At 37.7% G+C, this 26087-nt stretch overlaps 1 protein-coding gene across 1 annotated transcript in view; it reads left to right on the top strand.

Annotated features, from left to right (window-relative positions):
• Nucleotides 1–26087, top strand: part of ODAD2 (outer dynein arm docking complex subunit 2) — a 59674-nt gene that overhangs the window by 26332 nt on the left and 7255 nt on the right. Inside the window, exons 10-12 of the mRNA XM_054171196.1 lie at nt 6286–6400; nt 15715–15903; nt 16502–16723. Coding sequence (XP_054027171.1) covers nt 6286–6400; nt 15715–15903; nt 16502–16723 — 526 coding nt within the window. The remainder of the gene's footprint in view (nt 1–6285; nt 6401–15714; nt 15904–16501; nt 16724–26087) is intronic.

Genomic DNA, 26087 nt, shown 5'->3' with positions numbered 1-26087 from the left:
ATTTCATTCCTCAGAATGAAATATAAGGAGTTATGGACTTTATTTTTCTCTCCTATTAGCTTTTCTTCTGACAAATTTGTCTGTCAAGTCTTGGGGCTTGTTTTCTTTGTCATCTGGTATAGACAAGCACTGTTTAAAGAGTTATTTGTTAAGTTTGGCACTACAGGAACTCTGAAAACTATGATGATTTGTATGGATTCTGCTATCACTGACTTTCATATGTACTAGAAACCCAAAACAAAGCAGGAAAATTTCAAGAGAGTATCAAGCCCTCATAAGGATTGAGAATTTTCATGAAGCTGCAGGAGGGTTTAAGAAAGTGTGGCTTAGAGACTAAATATTCAGTTGGGCAGTATTCTGTTTGGAATGTGATTATTCTTGCAGCAGTAGGTATGTGGAAACCATACAGATTGAGAGTGGTGCTCCTGTAATTTCTGTTAACGTCTCAAGGGTATGTAATGAAAAGTGTGGGATTAACATAAGGAATAAGATACTGATATAGATTATGAAAAACTGAGAGTGTTCTGTGAAGCAGAGCCATTAACTTCTGAAGGAAATATTGATCCTTTTTCATATGTTCCATGGAGGAAGTTTGCACTGACAGAGAGACTAGTAGATCAGCACAGATAAATCTACAGCTTCTGTATGACTTCCTATATGTTTTATCTCTGCTATGTATCCTACCTGACATGTTTAACTTCCACAACCACTGAGTGGGAGATAGGTGAATCTACAGCTTCCATATGACTTCTTATATATTTTCTCTGCTATGTATCCTACTTGACACTTTTAACTTCTACACTTACTGAGGGGGAGGCGCTACAGTGTTGCTTTTCTGCACCAAACCTTTACTTTAAGGCAACTTCAAGCAGTTAAGTGATTCTCAATGAGTCTTCTGAGCTATGTAAAATAAAGAACAGCAGCCAGCTTCTCTGATAGTAAAATATAAGATTTATCTTTAAACCAAAACAACTATATGACCAAACTTCCTTACTCTTATGTGGATATAATGAAGCCACTCTCCATGCTCAGTCTGCTGCACAGTCCCTGACAGGGATGATGCTGCACCTATTCATGTATTTGTCTTTTTCTTCTACTAAAACCAGAGGACTAGTGCTTATTCTTTAACTGCCACTAGATTTTCAGTTGCCCATGGACTTCATGTCTTGCATTCAAAAGGGAGAGTTTAGAGTCTTATAAACTAAACTGTACAATTATTTTAGCCAAACAGATGGAGCTTGAGTCACTGGTATATAATACTATATATCAAAGCAGTTTGCAGCAACTAGTGAAAGTTTTAAGGAACATGCTAAAATGTGGTTTCAAAACAGATGAGATTACATTCTGCCAGAATGAAACCCTGTAATCTTACCAGTGAGCACAATACAGAGTCAGTATAGCTGTATTTATTTATGTTTGTATTTGCGGTCTAAACTGGCAGGCAATTAAACCTGAGCGCTCAAAAGTTCTGGCAAATAATGCTGCCACAGAGAAAGATGATAGATATAACAAACAGATGTCCAGCCCCTATGTATGTCTGTGTGTTTAAGCAATTCATGTTGAAGTATCTACTGGAAGTGTTCAATATTAAAGTTTGAATTTGGACAAGAAGTACTAATTCAGATTAAGAGCTTTGCTACTTTCAAATGTATAAGGAGAAAAGTAAATTCCTAAAATCTTGACCCATATCGTGCACAGACATCTCACGATGTTCAGTGATGTCATGATATCAAGGGTCTTAACTAAAATCATGTGAAAAGTCTTTATTAAAACCACTGTTGACTGTGAACAGCCAGCAAAGTAATTCCTTATAATAACCTTAAATTATCTGCACTGGTCAAATAGCAAATACCAATTCACTTCAACCTAGACTTTCCAAAATCTCTGAATGGCTCTAATTGCCCATAAGACATATTCTATATACACCATACATTAGCTGTTCTGTGTGGAAACCAGGAAGATGTTTTGCTCCTGCACCTTGCAGTTGCCTTTTTGTAGGAATGGTGTCAGCTGTGTACTCCTTCACCTCAGCTCTATAATGATGTCTGGCTAAGACCAAAGTGCATGTTAGGAGCACCTCTTCACTCTGGCTGTTTCTAACTACCAGCACAATTAATTGCTTGTGGTATTTTGGGGAATCAAAGTATTCTAAACTTGTTTCAAATTGTGTCAGCAGTCAAATAACAGTCTATGGCAAGGCACAGAGCTTTGAACCGCAAGAGGTGGTGTGGTGGGTTAATGCCCATTCTGAAAAAAACCAAAACAGGGTGGTGGGCTTGCAGGTGCTTTGTCCTCCCTGCAGGGTGTTTTCCCCCTGGGAAACTGAGTCCGTTCCACTCCCCCCTCCCTGTTCAGCTAGGGTATAAAAGGGTGGGCATTGGAGTCATTAGCTGCTTTTGGCTCCTGCCTCTCCAGGATGAACGCTACTGCAGCTGCCTTCCTGCTCCTCTGCCACGTGGTCAGGCCTGATCCTTCTCCCTGCTGCCTCTGTGCCTGTTCAGAGAGAGACTGGTTTTGTATTCTTCTTCTTTTGTCCCCCTTCCAACCATCCTTGTTCCTTGCCCTTGTGAACGTTACCTGTTCTTGTTATATATATATATATAGTGTTTAAAGAAAACTCTTTACCTCTCTACTTCCAAGCCGACTCCAAATTATTGTTCGGTGGATTTGCTCCTTTCCTTTTTTTTTCCCCCTCTCTGTTGGGAGGGAGGAGGGGGGAGCGGGGGAGATATTCTCAGCCTTGTCCCCATCTGAACTCTTAACTCCCAGTTAAGGCTTAAACCACCACAGGTGAACACTGGGTATCTTGGTCCAGGTCAGTTGTGAGATGCCTTTGCTACATTAAGGTGTAGAGCCACAATCTCAGCTCTTGTTTCTGAACTCTGCATATTTATGTTATTTATATTTATATATAGCTATGTACTTACAGTGAAGCATCAGATGGCAGTTACCTAAAATAAAGTTTACATCTATACTTTGAGTGACCTTAATGCCTGTTAAGATTTTGACTCTTAATAGTGCCCTGCACATTAGGTACATTACATACATGCAGTCCAGCCATTCTGTAAAGCAGTTAAATATTTGAATTGAAAAAATATTAAATTTATGCTATCAAGTAACCAGCTTTTATAAGATTCCCTTCAGCTCTCCAAGAAAATGTTCTCTGTCTCCATTAAAAGACCTGCACTTTAACAGTCCCATGAGTGGTTGCTTAATCCAAATTTAACTGTAGTTTAATTTTATCATCGTAATGTTGACACATTTTTATAAAATATATCATTTAAGTGTCTGTAACCATCGAGTGACTAATGTACTAGCTACGTGGAAATGCAGAAATGAATGCCAACTGCAGTAAATGTTCAGGTGTGTTGGCTTGTATTTATTGTGGTAAATAGTTTTGTTATGGCATCCTGCGAACAGTGGTACAATAAATTTTGGGAAGAAAATCAGACATTTAAAAGCTAGATATAAAAGTAGATCAGAATATCATTCAGCTTTATGCCATCAGAGTGGAAGTTTTCAAGATTCCAGGTCAATTTTCCCCTCTCTGTTTATTTGTAAAGAAGCTGAAATGTGTATTTCCCTCCAATTCGGGAAACACATAGAAAAAACCCACCACCACCAGCAAAACCACAAAAAAAAAACACCCCACCAAACCAACAAGCCCACAAAAAATCCAAAACCCAACACCCGTCCCCCCCCCCCAAAAAAAACCCATACAAAACAAACACAAACAAACAAACAAAACCACCACCACAAAACCACCCAAATGCTACAGGAGACACTATTGTCTAAGCACTTTTATAGAGATCATTTTTCAGGACCATTTACTTTAGTGTTTCCTTTGCTGTGACAGCAGATATGGTTATTTAGCACCCATTTTCTTCATCTGCTACATTCTGTAAAGAAACCATTGAAAGGTAAAAAACCTGAGCTCTCTGGCAATGCTTTAATTAGCAAACACATGCTCTCAGCAAGATGAAAATAAAAGGTCCGTGCTTGTATGGTGATTACAAGGGTAATTCTTCCTGTATGAGAATTTGGGAGCATTAACCTTGTCTATAGTGTTCTTTTCATTGGAGTTGTTCTAACATGACTGAGAGAAAGCAGCAATCCCTGCTGAACAATGTAATTTGGACATTTTCTTCAGCCCATACTAGTTTTTAGTTTAATTTTATACATTTTGAGTGGACTGATGACTACAGTTTTAGATATTCTAGCTGCCCCATTGAGTCTAAGACAACTGGTTTTTCTGGTCTTCAAGACAAAACTCTTCTTTAGAAAATGAACTATAGGGTGAGGCTAGCTTAGCTTTTAAAAAGCTGAAGAGAAGACAATAAAACTGAAAAGAAAATGAAACTAAACTTCAAATTGTAAAGGAAGCTTTCAAAAAATAGAAAAGAAAGATAAATCAGCCCAGAGGCTGTTTTCTTTAAAGTGTGGTGGAAAAACCTGAGCTCAGTGTTTGGCTTCTATCTCTTCATTTTTATATCCTGGTTGGAGCTGGGTCATTTATATTTAGCTTCTCTTGGGAGGAAGTACCTCATGTTGGTAAATGGTCAGTACGCTGCTTGACTAGGAGAAAGATTGATGGGGGTTAAAAAAATTAATTTACATATAGGAAAAGTTCCTTATACTTTCTGAAATGACAGAAAAGTAATGTTAAAATTGCTTAAGAGTCTTCAGGGTTTAGAGGGATTTAAAGTTTGTTTTGAAGCTTCTACTGGAGTCATCCTTAACTATGTCAGCATATATTTGTAATTGTGTAGTTTGCAACCATGCTGGTTTATTTGTTGTCACTAATATGTCTGAATTTGTCCTTTGATGATTTTCTTGCACTTGAGTTGGAGCTAATCATGTAAAATAAGCTGTGTTAAAATTTGCCAACCTTAAAATACCAGCAGTGTCTCAGCTTCATCATTGCTTCGTGCAAACCGTATTTTGCAAAAGATAGCTGTTTAACCAGTTTGTGTAGAAACTTCATGAATAAAATCTGTGGTTGATTGACACAGAGTTCATGGGCTTCAGATGCTGGTAGTCTTACATGCAAAGCTGATTTTAGAATTAGTTTTAAAATCTCCTGGTAAACCAATATGTAGCAAAGAGAGAATCATAGATTCGTAGAGCAGTTTTGGTTGGAAAAGACCTTTAAGATCGTCAAGTCCAACCATTCTCTAGCTCTACCAAGCCTGAGGCCATTTTCTCTGGTTTTATTGCTTGTTCCCTGGGAGATGAGACCAACACCCCCATGGCTTCAGATGTTTGCTGCTTTTATGTGCACTCTGTATTTAAATATACCTTGGATTGTAAATACAAGAGAAAGACTTGTCTTACGAATTTGAATTTTTATTTTTGAGGTTAGACAATGAAGGTACTCCTTTATCTTTAGTTGATCTTCTTTGGGTTTAGCATATCTTTTTGGAAAAAGGCATGTTTGTCAAGGTTTGTTAAGTTTTGCTTGACTTTCCTTTCTGTCCCTAATGTGAAGTTGCGATCCCCAAGCCTGATTGATGTGTAAACACAGCACAGATGGTGTAGAGATGATTCTGATGATAATTCATTTTTCAGCCAGTCATGAAGATACTCTGATTACACTGTGTTTAAGTAATTATAACATAGTGCTCAGTATTAGTCTTGTTGGAAAGGAGCACATGGGAAACAAGTTACACGTTATTCATGCCCAACAAAGGATGCACTGTGGTGTGACCATTTTAATTTCTAATGCTAGATTAGCAACATAGTATGTTAAAATATGCCATAGAGTAAGGTAAATACATTAAGCATAGACTGAATAAAAAGTTAAGTACATAGTTTGGGGCATAAATATTTGTTTTGGAAAGTATTTGTTACTGTATGAAAGAAGTCAGTATGCTTGAATTCAGAATTCACTTTGCATGCAGATCGTTAAAAAGTCACACGCTTGTTTGCACGTTTATGTGAGTTCTGGTTATAATGTAGTTTACTTTATCTTCTGGAAGAATTTGGTGTGACAGTGCTGGAAAAAAAAAAGCAAACAATATTAGTGAGATTTACTTAGAAAATATATTCTGCCTTTACATTATTTGTTGCACAGCCATCTGCTACAGTCAGCAATGTTTGCTTAATATGTTGATGGCAATTAGCTAACAACAAACAAGCCCTTCCATAGAGCAAAACCGTGCGTTCAAGAACATCATACCAATACCTCTGAAAGTACTGTTCCAAACAAACTAATGCAATTTGAAATTTAACAGTGACTGTTCCATAATTACTTATGCTTTTTCCCCCTTTCTGCACCTGCAATAGGATAATTGACAAGCTAGATGGAGTTTGTTTGTTATGGTCATTGCTGAAAAATCCTGATCCAGATGTTCAAGCAAGTGCAGCTTGGGCTCTTTGTCCTTGTATTGAAAATGCTAAGGTAAGAAAGTATTTAAATAGTTCTGTTGTATGCATATTCACATATAATTTTTATATATCACCTCAAGCAATACTTTGCTGTTTGCTACTTACACTCTCTTTAATTTATTCTGTTAACTGCTTTAAAAGAATTATGTGTTCACATCTCAAAAGTGATTAGTCCTCCACCTAGCCCTCATTATAGCATTCTGTTTTGCCTTTACAGTGCTTACTGTATTTGGAAAATATATTTTAATAACTTACCAGAACTTAAACTTACTGTTCCCAAATAAAGCATGCTGAAAATCTGACAATGCAGAAAACAGAAAGCTTCTACTTGCAGGCTATGAATAGCACAGATAGTTGTAGTCATTCTCCTCTATGAGGTACTTCAGCTATGTTCCCAAGAGACCATCATTTGGTTTCAGAGCATATTTCAGACTCAGTGCCAATGTAATCCTGAGATTTTCTGCTCAGACTGCCAACAAAAAGTGCCAGTTGTGAATAGTGGTTGTTGTGCAGGTCAGTTGTACACAGAATACTGAGCTATTCATTTATTTCATGTCAGTTTCCAAGTAGAGATAAAATAGTGGTTATAAGCTGGAAGTCATCTTCAATGAATTCCTACCACTAACCTGTGGCAAAATAAATGGGGAAGGCTTTGTTTCCCATTAAAAGTTTCCTAGAATGCCAAGTGGACTTATATCCTTAATCGTCGTACTGTAGTGTCTCCTGTTTGTAATTTACCTCCATACTTAATACACTTTTTGCATCTTCTCTCTACACGCAAATAAATATCCTTCTGTATATCATTTGAGATGCTGACACTGTAAAGAACACAAATTCCTTCAAAGCACAAGATATTCCTAGCATCCTTTGCAGGTAGCGTTTCTTGTTTGAAACTGAGCACTACATCTTTGGATAGATGGATGCAGACGCAGATAGATGGGTGACAGTATTGTGAGAACATTTGGCCTTGGTTATTGCAATTTAAGTATTTTCTGTTTCTTCAGAATGATTTCTACAACGGCAGCTTGCCTGCTGTTTGTAAGGCATGCTGGTTATTCTGAATTACCTTTCCACATATTCTTTTTAAACATTTTTTTCTTTTTCTGTTAATGTGCACTACAGTGTAAGAAAGTGTCACCTAATGGTGGGGAGTATACCTATCCCCTCAGTCAACGTATAGCTGCCTCTCTCTTGAACAATATTGCTATAACTGAACATAAAGTTATTACTTTTATCTCAGTACTGAGGCTCAGGACTCTGTGACCAGTAGTACTAGTGTAGAGCTGTACATTGCTGGAGCTTCCACTGAAAGCACTCTCTCAGAAACTGAGGAGATAGAGGACGGCTACTGAAATTATAGACTTCATGGATCTTTTTTTCGTGGGCTTCCCCCCTCCCCCGACCCCGGGTATTAGATGAGTGTAAACTATGTACATCCTTAGTGTAGCTATCCTCCTTTCATCTCTCTTGGCTGCCTGCCCAAATGCTAATCTGTGACCCCACAAAGAGTTCTTTGAGTGAGAGGGAGGCAGAGTGGCACACTGAAACAAACTTACCAATAATACCCTTTCCTGTGACGCTGAATGGAGAGAAATATGTATAAAGCAGCGATTATAGCCATGCTGTGGAAGTGCAGTAACTATTTCTATCTAAACAAAAATTGGGGGGGTTTATTCAGAGTTAATAATATTTGACAATTTACACCACCTTCCAATCCCAGTTTGGCTTACGCAGTGCTTGACTCAAAAGCAGTAAAAAGTATTTGACTTCAAAAGGATTATGTTCATTCTGTCTTTTCCAAGCCTGTACTTGGGACTGCACACCATTTTTCAAATAGCTGTGAGCTTGGGACCTGGATTCATTTTCTGTTTGTCTTCTCTTGTGGAAGCTGTAGTGATTCTCTTCTTAATGTGAAGGTTCGTAGGTGAAAGTGAAATTTTAGAGGTATCAGAAGTGAATTTTTATAACCCTGTAGTGCATCATCCAATTTTCTGCACAGACATTTTCTGTACATCTGACTTAAAAGTTATTTTCCATGAGATTTGTGAAATCTTAGAAGTTAATCTGTGATATGGATAAAGCTGTTATTGCCATAGTTTGTGAGAGCATGTGTCTCTCTCTTGCGCTTACACTCTCTTTACAATCGTAAAGAATGTTTAAGATTGGAAAGTCTACTATTTCTGTTTTACCATTAGGGGGATAAGATTCACAAAAGGCCTAGACTTGGATTTTCAAGATGTTTAGGTGTTTAGTTTCCCTGCTGTTTGACAGGAAGTTAACTGCAAAAGGAGCAGAATCCAAGTTCTTGTAATCCTGTTATCCATGTTGACAGTTACATTATGGTAGCTGGTTCAGAGTACTTCCCGTGTAATAAAGCTGCATCAATAAGATTCAGCTAAGTGGTATTGTTTGTTACAGCAGTATGGTACAGGTCACTGATATTTACTCCATGCCAGATCTAAGGCTTTTTAAACAGAGAATATAAACCATACACTGAAGTACATAAAAGGTTACAACTCTGAGAGCCACAATATTAGTTTGGTATCAGTCATCACTTCTGTATGCCAGCATTAATTCTAAAAAAATTAGCCTTAAGAATTTCTTGGAGAGTGAAGATGTTGCAGGTAGGCTGGAAGTGGGAGAACTTCCCTGAGAAAATTTGCACTGCACCTGTGAGTGCTACTTGTGAGTCTTAAACAAAGATCTCATTATTCTGAATAAATCAATTCCTACATTTCTTTAAAATATTAGACCTAAAGAGAGAATAATGTAACTTATTGAAAGGAATTATTTTAATAGAAGCAGATTCATATTAATTAGTTCTTTACTTCCAGAGGGAAAAGTTACTACTGCAGGCACGTTGGTAATGACAAAGTGTAGGTGCACTGTCCAAGAAACACAAATGCTTATGAAAAATGGCAAAGAAAAGTCTACTCAAATCTGTTGATGTTGGAATGGTAGTATTTGCTTATGATGCTTCTTTGAAAAACAGCATTTATGATGTTCTTCCAACTTACATCAGGCCCCAAAAATATTTAAAGAAACTCTACAGAAATGTTACTTGGGCCATTGTAAAATTCATCCAAAGGCATTGTGCCCGTAAGAGGAATACTGCCAGCATGAGTTTCAATGAAGACACCTATTTCCTCGCAGAGTGAAAAGAAAAAGTTATAAAGGTTGCTTTCTGTCCTCATATTTAGTAGGGTTTTGGATGCAAACATTAGAATAGGAATGTTAGTGTCCCTGGAGATTTGGGAAGACCAAGAAGCCAGACCTGGCTTGGTGAATCCATAGCTAGCTGCCAGGCTACATGCAGAACCAGCCTATCCAATTATTCTTGATACAGGCTGCCTAGAAGCTTAGTGAAGAAACTCTATGTGTTGTTTGAGCCTCCTCTAGACCTGTTACTCTGGAGATCCTGAATAGACTGTCATAAATCACCCTGAGGTCCTTAATGTCTACATAGGAATCCAGTTCCTGTCAAACATGTAACCTGAAAGCTGAGAAGGGAAACTAGGAGTGTAATCTATACCTCCCTCATTAGGGAGCCTCAGGACCCTAAGTTCTAGGCTAGGCAGCTTGCCTATGAGCTTGCAGACCATAAGAAGACAAAAAATCTTAGGAGCTACTGGAGACCTGGCTTTCCAGCTGTTTGGCATCCCATCAGGCAAGTAGTCAGGGATTCTGGGAAAACCAGAAGCCTAGCAGCCTGGCAGGTTACTCACCAGCCATCTGGCTGACAAGAGAAAGGATGGAGAGGAACGCTGGTAATTCAGCCTGCCTTTCTGCCTGGTTTCTGTCAAAACTCTTCAAGAAGTCATTGTGTTTTTATGGAAGGTTTTGGTTCCAATCCATTAGGATTTTCAGATGGAATACTGTTCCACTGGAAAATATTTAACCAGCTTCCCTTGTAACTTAGTTTATAATAGCTACACATGCTAGTCAACAGCTTGTCATGTAGCTACTGGACTTTTAAATTAGACTTGCTAATTGGATTTTTAAAATCTATACAATTTTAAATTCCATCCTCATTCTCTTTCATTACTTCTTTGTTTTTCCTGGTTGTCCACCTGACATTTTTCCTGTCTTTGCCCTCTCACACGCCACATGTAACTTCAATAGGTTTTAAAGCAAGAAAAGAGCAGGGAGATCATTGTATCTCATTTGCTGTATGATATAAACCAGAAAGTTTCAAGCAATCATTTTATCTAGCACAGGAACTTTTGACTGAACTATAAAGTATTTATACTTCATGCTTATTGTTCAGCTTCTCAGTGGCCTGTAACTGGTGATTGCCTTCTCATATACCACTCTAATTTATAGAAGAGTAATGCTAACAATAATTGCTATAACAGTTTATTTGTTTGCATTGATTGTTTACCTAGACTGTCCTCAGAACAGTCCAATATTGTTGTCTTGCATCTTTACAATATTGAACTGCATACTAGTGATGACTAATTCATAAACATTAATAAGTTAAAGAAGTTTTCTTAGACACTTACATGGATTTAATTCAGTTCAAACCCAATGGAAACCATGCTTAGTTATTCCAGTTATTCAATGTTAACTGTTTCTCAGGCTTCCATTATTAAAATGCTTTTCAAAATAATCTGAAGCAAACCATGACTTTACTGCAGCCTCTAAGGGCTTTGGTATTAGTAGTTTCACTGCCTCTGTGGAAGAAAATAAAGAAAGAAATACATCTGGGGCATTTACCCAGGTCTGCATTTCAGGGGGAGTTGTGAAAACGGGGAGGAAGAGTAGGTGTAGTCCACCAGGTTAAGAAGTAAGGTAAACAGTATACAAAAATACTAGTAGGAGTTGTTTCTTGAAATTATCAATTGCAATATATTTGCCAAGCAGTTAACTGCATGATGATCAAACCCCTGAAATGGTGAAGAGGACAAGAAAATCCACACTGATTTTCTGCTGCTGTTTTCCCGTCTCACTGCATTTTCCCAATAGAGAAGAAAATTTATGAGATGTGAAGGAGTCTTCCTAGGTGACCCTGCTTCGGCAGAGGCGTTGGACCTGATGATCACTAGAGGTCCCTTCCAACCTCTGATGTTCTGTGACTCTCTCTCATCTTACAAGCCATTTCTTCATCTGTTCTGCTACAGTGGAATCCTCCACAGCTGTAGAGACAGGAATAAAATTAGCCTTTAAATATAATTCAATTAATGCTGCCATTGAGTTGTTTAATGAGAAAATTGACTAAAAATATCATTATATAAATTGTGTGTTTCCCCTTTTCATCAAAAAGCTGTAATATAGACATCTATCTGTTGTAATTTTTTACTTTGAATTTTAACTGGGGTTCTGCAGTAGGCTGGTAAGTTACTCAGCTGGCAATAGGGGATGGAAATGGGCAGGTTTTCCTCATTAAAGAAGAGGTAGGTTCAAGATGATTTTTGCCAATGAGAGTTTATTTGCACAGCCATGCCATCTCTTTTTCAGGCAAAAGCAATTAAATTTGACAGATTAGCTTTGACACCTTAAGCTTTTTAAGATGTTCTAAGACTGAAGTACTACTTGGTTTTGGTGGAGAAACTTTTATCTTTCAAGTGGAGTATTTTTAAAGATAAACATAATGTGGTTTTGTAACACAATGTTTAGCTTTAAATCCTTCAAATAAACCAGTATTCACTTTGGAAGAAATAAGAAACAAATTCAATTACAAAAGAATTCAGTAGTTCCTTTACAAGAACTGTATGTCTCAAGTTAAGGCTGATGAACTTTAGTCGCTTCATGAGAAGAACCGCACAAAAAAAGAAGAAAATCATTCAATGTGATGACAAGAGTATTCAAAAATCCCAAATGTTCTTCTTGTATAAAAACTGCAAAGATCAAGTGATTTTCCCAAATCTGTTTTTCTGCAAATACCATAATGCTTTCTGCTCCTAATTAGAACATGTGTGTAAAGCCGGTCTGTTTCACAGGGCTTCTGCTCTTGGCAGAAGCCATTGCAGAAATAAGTGAAAAGGGCAAGTTAACTAAATTTTGTTAATAGTCATGCATTTCAACAAGATGAAAAAGTGTGATTAAAGAGTAGCAGGATGAGGCTTTTATAAGAAGAGTAAATCATTTTGCTGGCCTCAGCATCTATGTTATACAGGGTGGGGTTTACTGCTTGAAAATGCACACTCCTCCCTTTGAGTCCAATTCTTAAACAGTTTTTGTTATACTTTGAAGATAAAAACGTTGCTGCCCACTAGTTAGAAGACACAGTAGTGTGAAGTCATGGAAAAAAAAAATCCCATTATCTCTTCCCTCATTGTCTTCTTCAGCCACTTAAAATGTAGCTTAACAATCCCAGATCTGTCACCTCAGGCTGAATATTACACTGGAAGTTATAATAGTGGTGAAGATTTGAAATGAAGGTATTTCCTGTTAACACAGTAAAATGTTCTTGCTTTCCTCCCTCCTATTTTTAAAAGTATTTTTATTGCTTTTTAAAATGCATTGGCATTTGGGTTTGTTCTTTGTTCAGTTCAGGACATACTATTATTAAAACAGAAGCATTTAACCTATCATTCACCATACAAAGATGTATACAATAAAAAGTCTACATTATTGCTTATCAGTGATTTAATCAGTATTTGTATCTATGAAGGCTGTTTCTTAGGCTTTTTTATTACCATACCTTTTTTTTCTGCCTAACTTGACCTGAGTAGTCATGTTAGGACAATCAAGAAATAAGGCTTTGTCACAACAGGTAAGAGGGGGGCTAGTTGAGTTCCCTAAATTCACTTAAATGCATTTTTCTTTTCTTTCAAGCTGTGTTTTGTATAGCTGTATCCTAAGATGTTCTCCAATCTTTTCAGAATACTTGAAGTTTCTTGAGTAATCTCATATGAAACACCAAAGAAAGTAAATGGCATTTCATGGCTATAGGAATAGATTGGAGTTTGCGTATGTAAATACTGAAGTATAAATGCAGTTTGGGGCTGGAAGTGGAACACTTCCACTTCAAGTTATAAATCAAAATCATGTTGTTACCCAATAGTAAACTACCTAGACTTTGAAACAATGCCATTTACATATCTGCAATGAAGTTTTAAGTGTCACAGGTAAATACAAAAGCTTAACGCACACTAATAGCTGGAAATGACAAACCCTCTGGATTAAACCACACCAAACATACCATTTGTTGACTCATTTAAAGGGTGGACTGTAAAGATTGTGGGGGTTTACTGTGTGAAACAAAAAGTGGGGGGGGGGGGAATTAAAATTCCAAACACACCATATATGCTTTTTCTTCTAAGTAAGTACAGTTGAAAATGCCAGAGAGTATTTGGAAACTGAAGTCACAGAAATTGCTTAGACTTTACAAACATGAACAACTATCTGATCATTTACATAAGTTTACTCAAAGAACATCCATTCAAAACAATTAAATCCAGACCTCCACAGTCACAGGCACAACTTCATATAATTTATTCTTTGAATATCTTCTTGGAAAGGCAGTTGTGTATAATAAATGCACATCTTTTGATTTTTTTACTTTTTTTTTTCTCTAAAGTAGAAATGTACTTTACAAAGCAAGTATGTGGCTTGGCTAAATTGTACCAAATAGATTGCATTTGTCGTTTACATTGGGGGGGGGGGGGGAGAAGAGGAGGGAGAAAAATAGAGATCTTTTAGGTAATATAATGGATTTTAAAGCTGTCTTTTCAATCCTTCTGTCTGCTCATTGTTCTTAAAATTTCTAGCTCCTTTTCTTTCTTCTTTGCGTTGCACAGACCACCAGACTACACCCACGATCACATTTGGGAAACTTTCCTGACATGTGGTTTCTGCAGTTTCCCTCTGCTTTTCATCACTGGTGGAAGGTTCTGTCCTTGTGTTTAGCTGATTTCACAGACAATTGTTGAAACTCTTTTCTTTTATTTACTGCTGGATTGTTTAGATATTATTCCATCAGTTTAAGTAGGCTGTACTCCTTTGCAAAATGGTGGAAATAGAATAGAATAGAATAGAATAGAATAGAATAGAATAGAATAGAATAGAATAGAATAGAATAGAATAGAATAGACCAGACCAGGTTGGAAAAGACCTTTGAGATCATCAAGTCCAACCCATCATCCAACACTATCTAATCAACTAAACCATGGCACCAAGCACCCCATCCAGTCTCTTCCTAAACACCTCCAGTGATGGTGACTCCACCACCTGCCCATTCCAATGGGCAGTCACTCATTCTATGAAAGCATAAGCTTGTCAGAAGAGAAATTTTGAAAGTAGGGTTATAATCACCTGGAAAGAAAATATGAATGGGGGGAGGAGGGGAGTACATAAAATGGGATACAGATTATCTTACCTCGTCCTTAAGCATCTTTCAAGAACATGAATAAAACACAGATATCTGAACCATGTGGAAAAGCCAGAATCATTTTCATGTAAGCCAGAGCCCCTTTCAGACCTTAGACACTGTACTATAGATTTCACCTGTTGAACAGAAGTCTTTCTCATTTGTTGAGCTGATATTTAGACACAAGGCAATGCACACTCCTCTAGTACACTTTAAGGAGTTGAAGTAACTGTAAGCACATGGAAGCACTGCTTGAGGGTAGGAAGGCTCTGCAAAGAGATCTGGACAGGCTGGATGGATGGGCCAAGGTCACTTGTGTGAAGTTTAGCAAAGCCAAGTGACAGGTCCTGCACTTGGATCACAACATCCTCATGAATGCTCCAGCCTTGGGGCAGAGTGGCTGGAATGTTGCCTGGCAGAAAAGGTCCTGGGGATGTTGGTTGGCAGCTGGCTGAACATGAGCCAGCAGTGTGCTCCAGCATCTTGGCCTGGATCAGGAATGCTGTGACCAGCAGTAGTACAGGAGAGATTGTGCCCCTGTACTTGGCTCTGGAGAGGCTGCACCTCAAATTCCGTGTTCAGTTTTGGGCCCCTCCCTACAAGAAGGATATTGAGGGGCTGGGGTGTGTCTAGAGAAGGGCAGCAAAGCTGATGAAGGGTCTGGAGAACAGGTCTGGTGAGGAGTAGTTGAGGGAACTGGAATTATTTAGTCTGGAGAAGAGGAGGCTGAGGGGAGACCTCATTGCTCTCTACAACTACCTGAAGGGAGGTTGGAATGAGGCAGGGGTCTGTCCTTTCTCCCTAGTATCAGGTGATGGGATGCGACGATATGGTCCGAAATTGTTCTGGGGTGGGGTTAGGCTGGATATCAGGAAAATTTTCTTTGCTGAAAGGCTGGTCAGGCATTGAATCAGACTGCCCAGGGAGGTGGTGTGTCACCATCCCTGGAGGTGTTCAAGAAAAGTGGGGTCATGAGTGGATATTTTAAAATAATGTTCCTTTTGATTCTCGTTTAGGATTCTGGGGAAATGGTTCGATCCATTGTTGGTGGCTTGGAACTGGTAGTCAATTTACTAAAATCCAAGAATGAAGAAGTTTTAGCAAGCATATGTGCAGCCATTGGAAGTTTAGCTAAAGATGAAGAAAATGTAGCTATTATGACAGGCCATGGAGTCGTCCCTCTGTTGTCCAAACTAACAAACACAGTAAGTGACATCTAATCATACTACTAAGTATCAGAATTTCTTGTGTATTATCCCAATATTATTTCTTTTGTATTTCTCTGTATTATGCCCAACTGAAAGGTTATGACAAGAGCAGTAGATTTTTGCAGTAACTACAAGAAAGAGCTGTAGAATCCTTCCTCTATTGGATGTATATTAGACATGAAAACACTCTGTGGCTGGTAGTAAAGTTGCTTTGGAAGATGAGCTTCATTTTAGCATTCACTGTTATGCTTTTGAGAGATGCAGCTGCCCTATGAAAAAGCACAAAGGGCTGAGAGTAATAAATCTGAACCATCCAGAGAATCTCAATGATGGGGCTATATGTTACATTTTAATACTAATCTTATCTAATTTCACTCTAAAAGCACATTTGATATAAAAATTCACAACACTTCCTACAAAGAGAACAATAAGGGACTACTAGATCCATGCCTTAAACTTCTCTCTAGTTTTGAGTTGTTGTGCAGTTAACTGATTTAAATCAGGGTGCCTTAAAGATGTTTGAGAGGACAAGTCTGCTTTCCTATGAAATGTTTGTTGTGTTATGTTGTCTTTATTTTGTTTTTACCTCCTTCAGAACAACGACAAATTAAGACGTCACTTAGCAGAGGCCATTTCCCAGTGCTGCCTGTGGGGGAGCAACACAGTTAGCTTTAGAGAGAACAAGGCTGTAGCTCCTTTAGTACGTTACTTGAAGTCAAAGGATCCATTAGTTCACAGAGCTACAGCTGAGGCTCTATATCAGCTTTCAGATGATCCCTACAACTGTGTCACCATGCATGAAAACGGAGTGGTGATGGTAAGGTGAAAGGATTTTTTTAATTATTGTTATTTGGAGTTTAAATTACTGAAGGGGTTTGGCTTGGTCAAAAGAAGAAACTTTCATTTTCAATAGTTCTTGACTACTGATGCACACCTCATATTTCTGAACTTTATCCTAAAAAATCTTTGGTTTAGTAGTGAATAAGGGAACAGTTTTTCACTCCTAAAGAAATTACAACTATGTGGTCATTAGGAATGGAAATATGATTGGGACATTCACCTCTAGAGTATTTGACTTGTCTGTGACCTAGTCTGGTAGTGATGACACATCAGCAATTTGTTATGCTCAAGTGGCTTTTGCAAAAGAAGTTGGGTTACCTTAATGGATAGTTGTCTAGCATGGTTGAAAGTCACCTAGGAACTGGACTTGGGAACAAATGAAGACAGAATAATACAAAGGTTTAGTTTACAGAATCACAGATTATATGTGGCTGGAAGAGAAAATATGTTCTATTGGGCCTGTGATGGGTTCTCCAGATGCACAAATGCAAGTACTTTTGTTCTGTGTTGCCAGAGCTTATGAGCTTGACCTCTGTGCTGGCACTGTTGGGATTACCATCAAGAATCAATTACTGGAGTTTCAGAAAGGCTAGAGAGGCATTCCCAGATGGAAAGGAGAGTGGGTGAAGGAGATTTAGTTGCTAAAATGTGAGAGTCTGCAGAGTGCTGAATCTTGCCTGGTCTGCTTAGTTGGTCTGCCCTTGACAGTTGAGACAGCAGTTGCAGCACTGTCTGTGCTGTTGGGTATCTTTGCACCATGCGTAGCAGTGATGACAGTGTCCAGGTGTTTTCATTCATCTAGCCTCTCTGGTGAATAGCTGACTGAAAGCATACTTTGTACTTATGTAGGAGTTGTTATGTACAGATCTTTCCAGGACCAAGCATATTTTTGCTTCTGGAAAATTTGTCTGCGTTCCTTTGATATTTTTTCATCCTTTTACTAGATATCTGTTGTTTCAATAATCATGCCCAGTTGGATTAATGTCACATCTGCTGAAGTTCTGACTGGGTTGCAATACATGCTTAATCCCAAGTGTTCTTCAGCACATGTTCATGTGTTCATATGCACAGAAAGCCTGATGCTTCAGGGAAACATTTACTCAGTGTGAATGACACAGTTGCTGAGTACTTGAACAGTTGGTCAGAGACTTTCTCAAAGCATCAGAATTTCTGACCATTCACTGTGCAATGTGTATACACACATAGCTGTCCAGGAAACCAGGAATCAAAAGTAATTTCATATTTCATGTTTTGCAAACAGTATTTGTTAATCACAATACAAGAAGTATATGCACATGGGTTGTAGAGAAAATCAGCGTTCCAAGTTTTCACTTATTTGTAGCAGCACTCAGAATACACTCCCATTTTCTCAAGCAAGGCTATGAGACAAACAGGCTGGGACATTCTGGTGTGTGTCAGCTGCCATCGGTCTGAGTAGGCCAATATTGTGATTTTGGAGGAAGTTAAGAAAGGCAGTTTATGGAGGTTTTCTTTTATGTTCAGTTCCACACTCAATATTCTTAAGACTGGGAATGAAACAATGGTTATGACCTGTGACAGAGGAGTCAATGCTTTCTTTTCACCAAACACCAGAAAATAGTTCCTCTTTCAGAACTAAAAATTCATGGCTGTGCTGGAAAAGAGATTTGTATTTTCAAAGACTCAGTAATGACATGTGAGACACTAGAAAACAGGAGACAGTTTTAGACACCAGACTGAGGAACATACATCAACCTGCATTCAAATTTGGAGATAGCTGTCCACAAACCAAGGGAGAAAATAAATCCAGTAGGGGATTGTTAGTTGATAGCCAAGGTAAACAGGACTACTAGTCAATGTTCTTCACACTTGGAGTCTGTCACATTTAGAGGGAAGAGAAATAGAAAAAGTCACAGACAGCTGGAAGTACACATTCTTCATAGAAACAGCAGAAAATCTCCCTTAAAATGTCGCTGTTCCAAATGAATCAAGACATCTACCTGCAGCTGACTGCCACTGAAACCTTAGAGCAATCAAACTGGTTAATGAAAAGACCTCCAACTGTCTACTGAAGAGTACACTTGACTTTAAATGTTTATATTGTGGACATGCCCATCTGAAATAGCCACCCAAAATCTTAACAATAGCCAAGGAAGAGGACTAGATTCCTTATTGGTTTTCATCTCTCCTGCTTTAGACATTTATTCAGAGATAAAGGCACTTCAGTCTCTACTGAAAGTATTTTTTCATCATCATTGGCTGTAATGGGAGTGCAGTTTCAACGTTCAGATCTGCACAGCTACACTGTAGGCGTCTATGTTTAATGAGGTAAATCTCATTCAGAGGGTGTGGAGAACTTGTTTAAATGACTTTACAGTCCAGTTCATTACCAGATAGAAACGACAGAATCCTGAATGATGGTGCAATAAGAAAGGGAAAATTTAAAAAAAAATAATATTAAAAATATCATTCTCTTCCTAGAAAAATACAAATGAGATGCAGTTATGTGCTGTGATGGTGATGAAATACATCAGCAGTAATTGAAGCATGCTTTGCACATGATCTAGTGAAGTCAGATGTTTAAAATTAGTGGTTCTAGCTAACTAGAATCCAGGGGTTTTGAAAAAGTTTTTTGGGGTATTAAATATGGATTCCTTTCATCTAACTTTGGCCACTTTAAGGTACAGAGATTAAAGTAGTCTGAACTGAGACACCTTCTGTAGTCACTGGGAATAGAGAGACACCTGCAGACTCGTGCTGGTGAAAATAGATGCCCAAGATCTCTGGAAGGAATAGACTCATAGAAGTGCCTGGTTCTCTCCACTGAGTATAGAAAGGACCTAGATTACTAGCTCAGACTGATCAGCCAGCTTTTAGACAGCTGAATCTAAATTAGTGTCCTCCTGAGTGTTGATTTTCAACAAGCCTTCCAGTACAGGGGAAGCTGCAGGGATGGAAGAAAGATCATGTGCCAATATTAAAAAAAACCAATCAACTAAACAAGATTATAGGGCCTGTAAACTGGACACTGTTTTCATGCCAAATAATTATTGGTGCATACATTACAATTCAAGGAGAGATCATTTTAATGATCTGGTCTGACTAGTCTTGCTCATACAAACCAAAAATATTGCTTCAATTTATTTCTGTTTGGAATACAGTATCTCTTTTAGGAAAACATTGACTCTTTACTTAAAGAATTCCAGCAATGGAAAATCCACTAGAGCCATCATAACTTGTTCCAGTAGTTACATACCATCCCCATAAAAACATTTGCACCTTTTTCATAGCCTAAGTTTGGTTGAGTTTTATCTTATTTATTAATTATGTAACAATTATTTCTCTTGTGTATCAATTACATTTATGATACTGATGCCTGATTAACTGGAAAACATAACTTACATAACTTCTGTTCTCGTATGCATTCTTGAGTAGCGTCAAATTACTTGTCACAATGTCACCTTTTTAATTAGCTAAGCAAGTGTCATCTCTGATGGAATTTCTGTCTGATTCTTTATTTGTGTGTGAGCTATGAATTATTTTATTTTTGAACTGCTGATTTTCAGCATTCTTCAGAACATAACTCAATAACATCTGTGTGAATACTTAAAACAGGTAACATAACTTCCCTGTTTCTAAGTAAGCTCTGTTTGAACATCAGAGAGATTATTTTTTCTCTTTTGGCCACAGTGTTGCCCTCAGAGTTTATATTCTGCCAATTTTTTACATTACTTTCCATATCTGTTTGGAAACTGTTCCCCAGATTAGACCTTTGCATTCTGTAACATTTGCCTTCATGCACAGGAGTAGAAATTAGGCGCCATTGTTAATTTAGACCTTGTGATAATTGTTTTTTCATGAGGTTAAATCACCTTTCAGCTGTTGTCAATGCACTTTAAAAGTGTCAGATGAGTTAGCTCTCATTTTTGTAAGAGTAATTCACAATTTAAAAGCAGCCATAAAATGTATTCAAGCATTTTACTGTGTAAGAGAGGAAAGTTTTAAGAGATCAACACATTTGACTCTTCTTAAGTGTGGATTACAAAATACAGAAGGCAATTACTTGTAACTTTTACTGGAAACATTCTAAACCACAGGTTTTAGCACAAACCATATATATCTGAAGATGTGATAGTAAAATGTGAAAGCACCAGCACCTACTTCTTTAGCAGTATTTGGCTATGGGGTCAGTTGTTTCTTGGGTGGAGCCATTGGTGAGAATATAGAATATAGAGATTTACATTACTTAAGCAAAGTTTAAGATAAGATCTTTGTAAATCAAAAATATTTAAAGTCATTTCTGTACAATAATATTATCAGGGTACAGTGCTATGTACTTGCATATTTACATATTTCTATTTTAAGTTTAGAAGAACTCTCTCTTTCACTGTCATGCTTGGCTCTGTTCAGGCTCCACAGTGCAGGCTGGAGATCCAGCATATTTGGTACATGCTCCAAGTCTGTTGCTTTCAATGAATTAGTTGCTACAGTACTTGGGCATCAAGAAAGAGGGCACTAGATGGCAAATTTTCTGCATGTCTATTATCTGTGGAAAGTGTGTCCAGTCCTTTCACCCACAAACGTATTGCTCACATCACATTAAAAAATTTCAGATATAAGAGGTTCCATAAACTAGTCCAACACCGGCATGTTTTGTTTTGTTTCAGAAGGACTGGGGAAATTTGAGTGCTACACCACTGCAGCTTCTATTGTGTTAGCTAACCAGCAAGTCTTTACTTTCATAACAAAGAAAATGTCACCATTCATGAAGCTGGGGTCTTACACGTAAAACATTTTGCTTTCCCAGCATTGCCAAAGGCAATGAATTTTGGCTTCAGCATAGACTAAGCCTCAGACATTAGATTATTTTTCAGATTCCACATTACTAAAGTTTATGATACGTAGCAAGTGTTCTGTTAAAATCTGGCTGATCCTAGATAGGAAAAACCAGCAGCCTAAGGGAGGGCAGCTTATCTTTGCCCAAACTGTGCTTCAGGAGACCTCTAATTTAGTAACGTTTGGATAACAAACCTAGAGGCTGGCATAAAGCTCCTCTTGGCACATTTTAAACATCTTTTAGTCTTGTACAAAGAAGCTTGTCCCACAAAGCTGTAGGTTTGTTGGAGCTGTTTAACAGTAGCTGTGCCCTGCAGCTCTTGTAGTGATAAATGAGACGCTTCAAATAAGTGCAGTTGCAGCCAACTGTGCAGAAGGAATCATTAAAAAAAAAATCTAAATAGACATTTTTGAAGCCTAGAAATGCACAAACGAAGTATGTTAAACCAAAATATATGCTGCTTCTTTTAATGGAAAAGATTGCTACTGGCTGAGTCTGCCAGCTTCAATAGGTGTGCCAAAAGCCAAGGAATCTGGCAGAGTCCATAGATAGCAGTTCCATCTTTCATCTATATTTCTTTTCTGTATTTATCTTGCTTTAGAAAATGCAGAGAATGTCTTTTCCTTCCGACTTGGCACTATTTCCAAACCACAGAAATACACGGAGCAGCTTCTTGCAACTGTTTAGCTCCCTGCACCAGCCTTATCCTTGTGGCTATGTGAAATATTTCCTTCTAATTTGGCAAAAATAAGAAATAAGAATATTAAAATATTTGTGTATTTATGGAATAATAACTTAGCTAAATTGTGAGATATTTAAAACTTGTTTTCTTAGGTAAGAGATACTGCGCTTAATGCACAGCAGCAGAAAGGCAGGTAATTATTTTTGGCATTCACCTGATCAGAAATAGTTTCCTTGTATGTGAGGAGCTATTGAGATAAGCTAAATATAAGAAATAGCAATACTAATATACATATGTATATATATATCTATATAGTTATGCATACATATGCACATGTGTCCATAAGTGTAAATAGAGGCTGAATTGTTACTCAGGAGTCCTTAATGTACTGAATTACACATTCATTGTTGTCATCCATGGAAACTCCTCTTCTTCCTGTAGCATTAATCACACAGTTCAAGCTAGCCCTAGTCATCTCCAAGGATAATTGGCTGTATTTACCAGCTGCTAATTAGTACAGGATTTCCTGCCATAGTTTATGATAATCTTTAATCTCTAGAAACTTTGAAGACAAAAATGACCGTTAAAAGAAAATCAGCCGATAATGCTATTTAATTACCAAATGAGTCTTGTACACTGCAAAGTGTATCTTACCTTTGCATCTGGGGAAATTGGCAACCTAGATAGAAAGTGACTTTAGGTTATATCTAATCAAGTTATGGAATTTGTGTTAAAGATACAAATTTTAAAAATAAGTTAAAAAAATCCATGGCATAAACTTGAGAAAGGAAGCATTCATAAAGTTGCTTCCACGCTGCCATACAGGTATGACAGTTCCAAATGCTGGACTCAGGCTAAGATACATAATTTAGGGCTCTGTGGCATTATAGAAAGGTTAAAAATCTCCACAAGGTATTCAGGAAAACCAAAATCAGGATTACCCTCTGGAGGTCCTGTCTTTCACCAGTTCTTGTCTGCATTCTACCCTGACCACAGGTATGTGGGATGAATCCAGGTTTATTTGCTTGTTTTATCTCTGTATGTTGTATCTGTGCAATCTGCACAAATCCAACAGTCTTTGGACTGGATTAGCTCCTTCAAAGATTCCAAAGAGAGATAATTACTGGACTCCAGAGGCTTTGTAGGCTAATGGGTCAGTATGGATCTAAAGGAGGTCTGTCCTATTTTTGCAGTGGATTTCCTGGGCATTCGCTGTAGGGAGAATATTTTATTGCACTCTTGTTTCTCAAAGCATTTTGTCTTTTCATCTGTTGTGTCATCTATCCACATGCAAGCATCCTGTTGCTACTTGGAAGTGTTGACCTGACCATGCTTGGATTTCAAGAAAAACTCTTCCAGTTAAACTGCAGTGCCATGAGAAAGCACAATAATGGGTTAACACTGAGGAATCAATGTGTAGGAATTAGGATCAAGGTTTGCAGCCAAAGGATCATGCCATTCAGTGTTTCATAAATTATAATGGGCAGGGTGGTGAATGGTGAAGTTCCAGACTTCGCTGACAAAAACTTCCTCATGGTAGCAGTTTTCTGATAGATTTAACTTTCTGCTGTCTGCAGATATGAATGAATATGTTGACTGTACCTTTGGCCATGAACAGCCTCAGTGTTTCATGTTTGCATGAATAAACATGAGCTGTGTTCATACCATCTATACGTTTATTTATGCTGTGCTCTAATTTTCTAGTACATTTACTAGTCTAAAACCAGACTCTCAGTTGAACAATACCACTTATCTTCCAGTTTATGTGAATGCATGCACTGTTGTCACCCACACATAAACCCATGAAATTATAGCTTAGTCATCCTGCATGCCACAATAAAACAGCTTCAAAATACCCTGGCTTGTTATTTAAAATAAATGCTATTGTATGGATCTGCAGTGAGAACATCCTGCTTTTATCCCCAGACTTTGATATGTAAGATTTATGAGGAAAAGCATCCCGCTGCTTTTGATTATAATGATCATATATAGGCAGAGAGACAGGCACTTGGACCATTTGACCTAACGGCTATATTAACTTCAGAGATCAAAATCAGGAGTTGGAATTGAATACAGAAGAGAGTTTGAAGTCAGTATCTCTAACATGCTTGAAAATACTGGTAGAGTTGGACTGTGTACAGTCTTCTCAGGATGAGGTAAACATTGCAAAATTTGTCACTAGTCTGGAAACTGTTGTGTGTCTTTGCTGCAGGTCAATGCTGTCTTCAAAGACAAACCACTTATAATGCATTTCAGGAATATCAGACAAAACAAGGAGAAGAATGTGCCATGTTTTCAGGATATTGCTGAGAGGTCAGGCATAATCCTTTAGTATATGTGGTCTAATGGACAATTTGAACCTCCTTTTTTGCCTCTGACTTGCTGCTGGTAGTTTATTGCAACTGCTTCTTAACATTCATATAATCTCCCTGTGCCTGCTAGAGAGAGACAAAATGATAGTATTCATACTGATGGTAACATTAACATATTTAGAAATCCAAACCTAAGTTAGCAGTTCTTTCTCAATTTCTTACACTACCTCCTTAGTAATATTTGGGAAGGAAAGACAAGGTGAAAGTCCTGTAAAGTCCTGTAAAGTGAAAAAGAAGTGTGAACAAGCAGGTAAGTATGGAAAAGAAGCAGGAAATAGAAAGAAGAAGGATTGATCAGGCTGGCAGCAATATAAAGGCAGGATAGTGCCTAACATGTGACTGAGGCAAACTAATTTATGGAAGGAAAGGAACATCCATGATGTAAGTTTACTGTTTTGAATGTCCATTACATGTAGTAAGTAAGCAGGCTTCTGGTTTAAGAAAATTAATTTCCAGTGAACTGAAACAAGCTTTCTTAAAATGTCACTCGATTGAGATTACCAAAAAATTCTTTATTCTCTCCATCCCACCAGAAGCCTTTCATATGTTAATCTTCTCTTGAAAACTACAATGAAATAAAAACAAGAAGGAGAAAGTGGTTCAAATAAAAATATGCTGTAAGACCCTGGGCTTGATCACTTCTGGATTATGAGATCTGCCTCTTGCTTTTTGTGGGATGAGTTTCATATCCCATAAGACTCTTTGGACGTTGGAATGTTCATGATGATTGAATTCTTTCTTAATATTGCACCAATCATCTTACAGCTGAATGTAGATTCAAACTCTCTGCCTTTAAGGACTCCAGTTGGTTGCACATCATCATACCTTTTAAACAAAGGTTAGAAATAATTTTGGTTGCTAGTTTTATTTAACTGAATTACTTTTGCATGCTGTGCTTACATCTCAAATGGTTGGAAATATCCCTCTGAAGTCCTGTAAGTAACAACCTGAGATGGGGAAACCTTTTAAGTATATTTTAAAGCTGCCTGCCAATTCACAGTTTTTAACCCATTTTGTTGTTTGCCATTTAGTTTTTTTTTTTTCACTTTATCCCTGTCACTGGTATTAGGATCCTTCTGCCCAATTTTAGATCTTTGCACAGAAGGGAGGCATCCTTCTCTAAATAATTCTACAATTATACATGAAAGACAATTAATACAGATGAAGTGGAGAGAGAGCTGTAGGGTTTGTTCCTATTTTGTAAGCACATAAGCATTTGCAAGTATGTGTGTGTGATTAAAGTGTGTATCACATTGTAATTCCCTTAGGCATTCAGGTTGTATCTCTCCAAGGTAATGCAATACAACATTTAACATTATTGGAAAGTATGAGGCCTGTATTATTATTTTGTATTTTGTTAGTGTGTGCTCAAGAGGATTTCTTTTCAAGAGTGCTGTCCCCATTGTAGTAGGCATGTTTCAGATGTGCTGGACAAATACGGTCCTTGTCACAAATACCTTTCAGTTTAGTT

Source organism: Dryobates pubescens, chromosome 21 (genome assembly GCF_014839835.1).
Source record: "Dryobates pubescens isolate bDryPub1 chromosome 21, bDryPub1.pri, whole genome shotgun sequence".
Lineage (NCBI taxonomy): Eukaryota > Metazoa > Chordata > Aves > Piciformes > Picidae > Dryobates > Dryobates pubescens.
Note: the sequence above shows the minus strand (reverse complement) of the source record. Positions and strands in the feature narration are given on the sequence as shown.